Raw genomic sequence first — 10092 nt, 5'->3', positions numbered from 1 at the left:
TGAGTCATTCCAACATGTTAAAGAAGCTGGTTCTTTGAAGACCTATTGTGTTTTTTTATTTGCTCTCCTCAGGTATCAGTATGCACTCGCTGAGAGAACCTGGATTGAGTACTGGCCAACAGATGTAGAGTGTGAAACTGATGAATACGATCCTATCTGTGCTGGCATATTGGAAATGGTCCAACAGTACACACAACATGGATGTCAGCAGTAGTGATAAAGAAGGAAATGTATCCAAGTAAGCACGGTGCTGTGATAAGCCAATTAAACACTTAGTTGATTGACAGAACTGTTTTGATCGTTTTCCGTTTCTAAAATGTGAGGATTTTTCTGCATTAAGTACTTTTACTTTTAATACTTTTATCCTGATAATACTTACATAATTTTACTTAAGTAACATTTTCAATGCAGGACTTTTACTTTAACAGAGTAATTTTACAGTGTGGTATTAGTACTTTTACTTAAGTAAAGGATCTGAATATTTCTTCCACCACTGTCCAAAGGATGAATCAGACTGATGTAAATGAGCCTCTGACTTTTACTCTAGTGCCACCATGAGGTCAAAGTTGTCACTGTAGTGAAATATCTCTATATCTACAAAGGATTGGCACAACATTTATGTATGCACATACTGTAGGCATGGTTTCGAGATGATGTACAGTATGTTAATGGCTTTTTTATTTTGTGTCACCATGAGGTTCACATGTGTGACTCCTGATGGCCAACATATCAGTTGTTGAATTCCTGTTTTTCCAAAGTCCCAGCTCACAAAATTTGTCCCAGTGCATTGCTGAGCTATTAAAGGAATTTAAGACAAGTTTCAAGTTATTTATTATCAGAAGCAATATCAATGTAAACCAGGCTCCTTCCAACTGTTCATTAAGTATGTATGAAAAAGAAATCTCAAGTAGAAAATAAAAACAAAATAATAATCTAAGATATGAAATAATGCAAGTTGAAATACACGGATAAAATATAACACAATAAAATGTAAAATAAGCTGAAAAAGACAACTACATGAAAGACATGCTAAAGTTCATTTAAAAAGCCATCTTATTGTATTTATTATTTATTAATGTTGTTTGTGTAGATTGTAATTTTTCCAAGCATCAGTAAGTAATGAACTATAATGGAATTATGACCAAAGTCTTGTAATATTTGACAAAGAGGGAACTGAGACTTGCAAATCAGGTTACACAACAGAATTTCTGGCAACCATCTTTAAGGAAACGGCAATTTTGAGAGATGGGATAGACTCGTAGACAGTTAAAGAAGATAGGCTACCATTTGTGCAGCAAACTCAATTGTTAGTCCGGGAGGATACTGAAAATAAGTTTTTCAGACATCACTGGGTTGATCAGAAAAACGGATGCTTACCTCAGTGACTAGAATGAAAAAGTAGCCTATATGAGAATTACATGAGAGGTACAATGGGGCTATGACAATGGCTTCTCTTTAAACATTACTGGAAAAGAGCAATATTAAAACAATGAGGACGTTTTAACAGTCTCCATTTTTTCTCTTGGGTGGGTTGATTATTTGGGACTTTTCTTTCATTATTATTTTTATTAAACAAATGAACATTGGGGGGCAGCAGCGCACAACGATTTTTAGTCTGCCAAAAATCCAGACAACGAACAGCGAAGAAGAAAAAAGTGACGTACTTCCTTTAGTCCAGTAGCTCCCGGGTCATGCTGGTGTTCTCGGAGAAGAAAAAAAATCTAACTTTAACGGACGTTCTTGAAGACAGGCAACGTCAAAGCGTGTGAGGCAACCCGGGAACACAGTTAGCTACAGCAAAGTGTCGAGTGACTTGTTAAACTTTGTTCAGCTAACGTTACATAGTTGTAGGGTCGAGGTGCCTCAGAAGATAACGCTATGGCCAAGGTACAAGTCTTAAATGTTGCTGTTCTGGACAACCCGAGCCCATTTGGAAATCCATTTCAGTTTGAAATAACTTTTGAATGCATGGAGGATTTACCGGAAGGTGGGTGTTGTTTTCAGCTAACGCGTACCGTTAATGCCAGTTATCTAGCTACTTATTTTGATATGTTAGCTAGCTATTGAGTAAACATTACTAGCTAGCTATCTCTTTGGGCGCATTCTGCTTAAATTAGAACTTATATATTGCAGGTAGATGGGGTGAATCATACGTTATTCAACGATGTGTTAAACCAATATTAGCTGTCGTTGGGGCTGTTTAGAGATATTTCGTTTGACAAGTTGTTGAAAATTGGCGCTGGCGCGTTTGTGCTCAACGCCCCGCCTCCAGCCTTAGGTGATTGGTTCGCAGACGTTCTTTGGAGGTTTTTTCCGAGATGCTGATTGGTTGATTACTTCATGTTACTGTAGCAACAGACGGTGCCACGGGTTGCCGCGAACGGCGGCAGATGCTAGAATGTTGATACCGAACGGAACTGGTACACTGCGCAAGCGTGAACACTATCTAATGTTAGCAGTAAGCTAACTATGGAGGGTTATCTAGGGTAAAAGACAGGGTTTGGTTAGGGTTACATCTCATTACTACTTCAACACGTCTTCATGCATAACGAATTATAAAGTAGATTATTGCTGCATTTGGCGTCATGTTTTAACTACAGCGTTGCGTTGTAGCTGGGTTCAAATAACCGTCTGCGTTGACGCCTGCGCGCATGCCTCTGTTGTTACGTTTGGTATCAACATTCTAGCATCTGCCGCGAACAAAGACAACCAATACATATCGAAACTGTTTACTATTTCATATTTTAGAAGACATCAGGGAAGCAATAGCATGCATACATTCAGTTAACTTGTGGTGACATCAACACAGTGCATGCTGTCACTATCGAGCAATATCAGTCCATTATTTTTTACCTGTTGATATTTATACTTGTTGATATTTTTATAAACTTTTTGAGGTTATGTCACTTCATATAACATGAAATTACAACACAATACTTAAAACAAGTGGCATGTGCTTGTATTTCTCACATTTTAGTCGAAATATAAGCTCTTTTGTACTTGCATTTGAACAAATGCAAATGTTTTTGCTTTGTAATCAGCCAGTACGGGTGGGGAAAAAAAGGGTATCAAAATCAGCTTTAAAAAAAACTATACATTAATCCACACTGACGTTTCAATTATGTTAGCACCACAGACTTAATTCTTTTCATCTCATTTGTATGGTGGTGGTAGCAGAAGACTCAGCTGCAGATATGAAAGGGAAACAATCTGCCTGGCTAGATATTTTAGAAATGCACCAATCAGACTTTCTCTCCTGATACCGACCCCTAACTGAACACACTGAACTCTGTGTGATGGCAGATCTGGAGTGGAAGATCATCTATGTGGGATCAGCTGAGAGTGAGGAATACGACCAGGTTTTGGACTCTGTTCTAGTTGGCCCGGTACCGGCCGGCAGACACATGTTTGTGTTTCAAGTGAGTAAGCTGTGGTCACACATGTTACTAGGGCCGCTTGGTTATGGAAAAAAATCATATTACCATGACCATTATTTTGGTCAATACCAGGATTAATTAACATAATTACTAATTGTTTGTTCTTTTGGAAAGAACTGTTAAAACAATCAACAGTGAAAACACCTTGAACTGTGACATTTCCTTTAATACTCTTCTCATTTGAACACTCCATCTTTTATTTTTTATTCAGAACACAAGACAAAATAAGAGTTTTTTTGCAAAACATAATGGGAAATTAAAGCTGCAAGCAGCGATGGAGGGCCCTCGCTTACCTGCGCAAGTCGGGGTTACTGGCGGACGCCTCTCCTTGCGACCGCGCATTTGCGCGTCACTCATACACTGAAAATCGTCGCCAATGAAAAGTGAACTCCCTGCTGAGTTCATTGATACCTCACACAAGCCTATACGTCATATAGGTCATTATCTGTGAAAGGGGGCGTGGCCGCATCATAAAGGGGCGGATCAAACATCACCAGTGAAAAGGGAAGTCTCTGCTGAGTTCATTGATACCTCACACAAGCCTACACGTCATACACATCATTATCCGTGAAAGGGGGCGTGGCCGCATCATAGGGGGGCGGGTCAAACATCACCAAAGAAAAAGGAAGTCTCTGCTGAGTTCATTAATACCTCACACAAGCCTATACGTCATACAAGTCATTATCTGGGAAAGGGGGCGTGGCCGCATCATATGGGGGCGGGTCAAACATCACCCATAAAAAAGGAAGCCTCTGCTGAGTTCATTGATACCTCACACAAGCCTATACGTCATACAGGTCATTATCTGTAAAAGGGGGCGTGGCCGCATCATATGGGGGCGGGTCAAACATCACCCATAAAAAAGGAAGTCTCTGCTGAGTTCATTGATACCTCACACAAGCCTATATGTCATACAGGTCATTATCTGTAAAAGGGGGCGTGGCCGCATCATAAAGGGGCGGGTCAAACATCACCAATAAAAAAGGAAGTCTCTGCTGAGTTCAATGACATCTCACATAAGTATCTACGTTAAACGGTTCAAATGTTATGAAAGGGGGCGTGGCCTGAGTGACTGGGCGTGGTCAAAATACAGGGGCCGCCTCATTATCATATGTAGACCACACATTTTAAGTTTCATGTAAATCGGATGATGTTTGTCATATAAGGCATATTTCTTGTTGCCAGATGGTGGCGCTATCTCCAAAACTCCATATTGGCCTGTAGGTGTCCTCAGGCCTGGACTCTTGGTGTTTGTGGGAAATTTCAAGCAGATACGACAACGTACACTGTAGTTACAGCCACTTAATTCTTCATTGCTAAACACTCAAGATGGCCGCCATGCCACGCCCACACCGTATGACGAAACGTTTTTCTTTTAATAACTTTTCATCTTCAACATCTTATGATGACACAGACCAAGTTTGAAGTTGATCTGATGAAATCTCTAGGAGGAGTTCGTTAAAGTATAGCACCTTGTCTTTTAGGCCTACTTCCTGTTGCCAATAGGGGGCGCTATGACTTTGAGCGAATTTCGGCGTGTAGATGTCTTCAGGGGCGGACTCTGATGAATCCTGAAAAGTTTCAACCAGATTTGACAAAGTACACTGTAGTTACAGCCATTTTAACAGTGATCGCTAAACACTCAAAATGGCCGCCATGCCACGCCCACACCGTTTAACGAAAAGTTTTTCTTTTAATAACTTTTCATCTTCAACATCTTAAGATGACTCAGACTGAATTTGAAGTTGATCTGATGAAATCTCTAGGAGGAGTTCGTTAAAGTATAGCACCTTGTCTTTTAGAACTACTTCCTGTTGCCACTAGGGGGCGCTATGACTTTGAGCGAATTTCGGCATGTAGATGTCGTCAGGGGTGGACTCTGATGAATCCTGAAAAGTTTCAAGCCAATTGGACAATGTACACTCAAGTTACACTCACTTCCTGTCAGACGGCATATTTCCTGTTGCCAGATGGTGGCGCTATCACCAAAACTCCATATTGGCCTGTAGGTGTCCTCAGGCCTGGACTCTTGGTGTTTGTGGGAAATTTCAAGCAGATACGACAACGTACACTGTAGTTACAGCCAATTTCATCTTCATCGCTAAACACCCAAAATGGCCGCCATGCCACGCCCACACCGTATGACGAAAAGTTTTTCTTTTAATAACTTTTCATCGTCAACATCTTAGGATGATACACACCAAGTTTGAAGATGATCGGATGAAATCTCTAGGAGGAGTTCGTTAAAGTATAGCACCTTGTCTTTTAGGCCTACTTCCTGTTGCCACTAGGGGGCGCTATGACTTTGAGCCAATAGCGGCGTGTAGATGTCGTCAGGGGCGGACTCTGATGAATCGTGGAAAGTTTCGAGCTAATCGGACAACGTACGCTCAAGTTACACCCACTTCCTGTTTCGGTGGCGAATTGCACAAAATGGCCGCCCCGCCACGGCCACGCCCTATGACGAAAAGTTTTTCTTTTAATAACTTTTCATCGTTAACATGTTAAGATGACACACACCAAGTTTAAAGCTGATCGGACGAAAGCTCTAGGAGGAGTTCGTTAAAGTACGACATGTGGAAATGGGCAAAATCGCACTAATTTCGCACATTCAAAACAAAATGGCGGACTTCCTGTTGGGTTTAGGGGGGGGCTACAATGGGGTTTTATGTCCGCCCTGCCATGCTACATATGTGTACCAAGTTTCGTGAGTCTACGATAAACGTGGTGCAGGGGCTGAATTTTCGTAATATTGTAGGTGGCGCTAGCGAGCCATTTTTGTGCGCCTATTCCCGAAACCATGAAAATACGTAAATTTTCACCAGACCTGATGCGACCGCCAAATTTGGTGAGTTTTTGAATATGATAAGTCCTCCAAAAAGGCAAATCATTTGCCGGATAAAAGAAAGAATAATAATTCCTTCAGTTCCAATAGGGCCTTCGCCGCCTGTCGGCGCTCGGGCCCTAAAAATGTTTTTCTCAATACTGATTTGTGATCCAAGGCACCAAAATCGTAATGGCTATTACAATTTGGATTAATGATACAGCCCTACATGTTACCTCTCATCTTATAAAGCTAGAACATAGAAGCCAATGAATACTGTGACTAAAATCGAAGAAATGTGGGCGAATTATTTGATTTCCCTGGTTTGGTTCTTCATTTTGCTTGGTGCTGCATTAATTGCAAGATTTCGACCCCCTTGGAAACGAGATGGTTCATCTCAAGGGGCTATCCTTCAATACATTTCTTCAAATGATTACTGTGGTTTACTTTGATCTGATTTCTTTCTTTGTGTTCCTGTCTGCACACTCAGGCTGATGCTCCTAACACAGGGCTGATTCCAGAGAGTGATGCTGTAGGAGTGACTGTAGTCCTTATAACCTGCACTTACCGTGGACAGGAGTTTATCCGCATCGGTTACTATGTCAACAATGAATACACAGACCCTGAACTACGGGAAAACCCACCTCTCAAACCAGACTACACTCAGGTAACACACATGCACTCAGAGATGTCAGTGATTTCTGTCGTAGGGGACCTGCTCGCAACAATCTGTACTTATTAGATTGAATTACAAAACAGATCTTGTTGTTTTATTTTTGTAACTTTTATTTTTAATACTTGAGTTGGAGATAGCTTAAACATGCTTTACAGTACACAGTATATGCTAATCAGGAAAGGGTCTATTGAAACACTGTTTCCGCTGCCTTCTGGTGCTCTGAAATTGAAGTTTACAATTGAAGTTACAGGCAACAGTAGCACCAATAAAGATGTATAACATGAACTGTAAATATTTATTGTCATTTTTATTTTATTTTTGACTAGGTTAAATTTTATATTACAAATACGAGATCTCGTTTTGGTGAAAAAAACGGAGGCATTGAGTTTGACAGACCAGGATGTTTACCGAGTACAGAGGGTCTGAAAAGGGTTCTGACGTTTCCCTAATTTTGCTTTCATTCTCTCAGCTTCTGCGGAATATTTTGGCGTCCAACCCCCGTGTCACCCGCTTTCACATCAACTGGGAGGGCTCGGCAGACAAGATGGAGGACAGCGAGAATGTTGACCCGTCCCCCAACATTAGTGGCATGCTCCCTCCCTCCTGTTTACCAGGAAAGATGCCACCTCTTGGACTGATGCCAGACAACTCCATGGACTGCATGTAAGAATCATCAGACTAGGATAATGGACGACTTGGTCTTATCTGTATACTCACCCACATCGCAAACGTGACATGAACATTAACAGGAAACCGGGACATTGCAGCAGGGACACATTTTTTTTAATACAAAATACACACGTGGGATGGATCTGGAATTGTTAAAAACTAGTTTTGTCTCTTGTGCACTCTTTCAACACAGTCCCGCACAACCAACATTGCCTTATTTTACCGTAACTCTGAGCCAGAGAAAGGTTGAGTCATAAGGGTGGGGGGATGTTAGGATCGCCTTATCCTCGCAGCCCTTATACTTGCAAGACATGCTCATACACTGACGTTGACCTGTTTGGTACCCGTACTGTGCTGTTTATTTTGTCCTTTTGAGCACAGATCAAAGCAATGGGCAGTGCTCTGTATGTCAGAATAGATGTAGTGCTAGTTGCCCTTAAAAAAGCATTTTGTTGATCTGAGCGTTTGTCTCATCTGAGGTAAGTTTTTAGCATCTGGAGTGCCTGTAGAAATAATCTTGGGCTTAAAAAATAGGCCGCCTCTAGTTGCCTGTTGCCAGAAGTAGCTTTAATTACTGTTAGCTGGATAGCTTGTGGAGCTTACTCTAGCTTGAGTACCACCTTGTGTTGGGAAGTTTTACCCTCAAGTTATCCAGATAACTCACTAAACCCACCTCTTCAAACAGACCCTGGTGCAGGTAAGGTTCTTTAAATGTTACATAAAATGTATGTCTGTAATTATGCTCAAAACATAAAGGTAATGGAGACAAATGAGAAGGATCCTGTAATGCAGTCAAATTGTTGGTGGTTTAGGCTTACTGTAAATAATGTTTTCCCAGCGCTTATTTTGTCTTCAAGATGAGAAGGCATATTTCCTTTTTGTATTTACTATAAATTCTCTGTCTCAGTATTTGTAACAACAGTATTGGGGTTAATAAAGTTTGTTTTGTGAAACTTGTGCTCCTTTTTGATAATTACATCTTAAACAGCTGCTTTCCACCTTGACTATTGAGGGAGGGAAGAAGCGTGTGTCCATGTGTAAATGTAAATGGGCTTTTCTTATATAGCGCTTTTCTAGTCTCAACGACTACTCAAAGCGCATTTACATTCACACACTGTGGCCGAGGCTGCCATACAAGGTGCCACCTGTTCATCAGATAAACACTCCCCTCCTTTCTGGCTTCTCTCTTTTTTCCATTTTCATTCATAAAATGCAGCAGCCTCACTCTAGCCTCATGTTGCTAGGCAACTGCAGCACAAAAAGGAGGGGGGCTGTCTGTTCTTAACCATTTTATCTCTTCTTAGTTGAAGGGACTAACTCCTTCGTCCATCCATCTGTTGTCTCTGTGTGCTTCTCACATCTGCACACTGGTAGGATAATAGCTGCAGGCTAAAAACAGTCTGTGGCATGTAAAAAAGTGAATATATTTGGCATCAAAATCCATATATCGCATTGCCTGTCAATTGGTGGAAAATAACTTTACTTAAGTGCAATTGTCAGGTACTTTTACTTGATCTGATTTTATTTTATGCTACATTATACCTTTTTCTCACCACATTTCAGAGGCTACTACATTACTTTGATATCATCAGTTACTAGTTGCTTCGGAGATTCTGATCAACAATACAAATTATACCGCATAAATTGTGATGCATTAATCATAATCCAATACATAATGTATTCTGAAGTGGGCCGTTCTGCATGAGTACTTTTACTTTTTCCACTTTAAATTTGTAAGATTGATGTTCATACTTACATACTTTACTTTTTGTGTACTATTTTCTCATTTTACAGACATGTTATTAATCATGATAATAATTTACAATGAAAACAAGTTTGTTGCTGCCTGCGACTGGTTTTGAAAACCAGAGAAATTACTCAATTAACCTGACAGTGACACTGAGCCTGGGTTAAATAATATATGTCAGACAAGCACTGATAATTTTTGGAAGTGTCTATAATAATTTTCGAGATGATACATTAATGTAAGGCTAAATATCTAACTACGTGCATCTTATTTAAGTCTAACCGTCTGGGTTCCTTTCACATAAAGTAGGTGGCTATAGAACCCTAATCTGATGGTGTCAGACACTGCAGTAGCTGTAGGAATCTCCTATTTATAGCTTGGGTGTTGTTCATGGGCATGGGTTCTTTATAAATTCAGATTTTTACCAACACAAGCTCAAATTATTATTGAAATAAGATATTCAGATGCAAATCTATGTGAAATTGTGCCTTTTGATGATCCTGATAAAAAGGCCCTTGGGCATCTGCTGCACTCGCTCTGTAGCTTGCCCACGCCAGGTGTGGGGCAAGGATTACATAGTTTTTTTTTTTTTATTAGACTGAAGGTTCATTTAAAAAAAAAAAAACATTCAACAAGATAGATGCTGTTGGAGGATTCTGCCTATGAAGGTCGTTGGTACACCGACAGTATGTAAGAAGTATGTAAGACTCTGAGTCTCTGTGTGTGTTTTCATCCAATA

At 40.4% G+C, this 10092-nt stretch overlaps 2 protein-coding genes across 9 annotated transcripts in view; both read left to right on the top strand.

Annotated features, from left to right (window-relative positions):
- LOC116700184 (complement C3) overlaps positions 1-818 on the top strand; it is a 134518-nt gene extending 133700 nt beyond the window's left edge. For all 8 annotated transcript variants that reach the window (XM_032533203.1, XM_032533154.1, XM_032533194.1 and 5 more), the window contains one exon: positions 73-818. In XM_032533203.1, coding sequence (XP_032389094.1) covers positions 73-214 — 142 coding nt within the window. In that variant the 3' untranslated portion in view covers positions 215-818. The remainder of the gene's footprint in view (positions 1-72) is intronic.
- Positions 819-1646: 828 nt separating this feature from the next.
- Positions 1647-8556, top strand: asf1bb (anti-silencing function 1Bb histone chaperone). The gene is made up of 4 exons (XM_032533335.1): positions 1647-1987; positions 3304-3419; positions 6752-6928; positions 7407-8556. The coding sequence occupies exons 1-4, from the start codon at positions 1879-1881 to the stop codon at positions 7602-7604; spliced, it is 600 nt and encodes a 199-aa protein (XP_032389226.1). The 5' UTR covers positions 1647-1878; the 3' UTR covers positions 7605-8556.
- Positions 8557-10092: the final 1536 nt, after the last annotated feature.

The sequence above is a fragment of the Etheostoma spectabile genome, chromosome 2 (assembly GCF_008692095.1).
Source record: "Etheostoma spectabile isolate EspeVRDwgs_2016 chromosome 2, UIUC_Espe_1.0, whole genome shotgun sequence".
In the NCBI taxonomy this organism is placed as follows: Eukaryota; Metazoa; Chordata; class Actinopteri; order Perciformes; family Percidae; genus Etheostoma; species Etheostoma spectabile.
This window is presented reverse-complemented; position numbering and strand designations above follow the sequence as displayed.

What these genes read in the sequence shown, in the direction of transcription:
- asf1bb (XM_032533335.1), top strand. Translation starts at nt 1,879, where the DNA reads ATGGCCAAGGTACAAGTCTTAAATGTTGCTGTTCTGGACAACCCGAGC. An exon ending in CATGGAGGATTTACCGGAAG is followed by an intron (nt 1,988 to 3,303) that starts GTGGGTGTTGTT and finishes GTGTGATGGCAG; the next exon opens with ATCTGGAGTGGAAGATCATC. An exon ending in GACACATGTTTGTGTTTCAA is followed by an intron (nt 3,420 to 6,751) that starts GTGAGTAAGCTG and finishes CTGCACACTCAG; the next exon opens with GCTGATGCTCCTAACACAGG.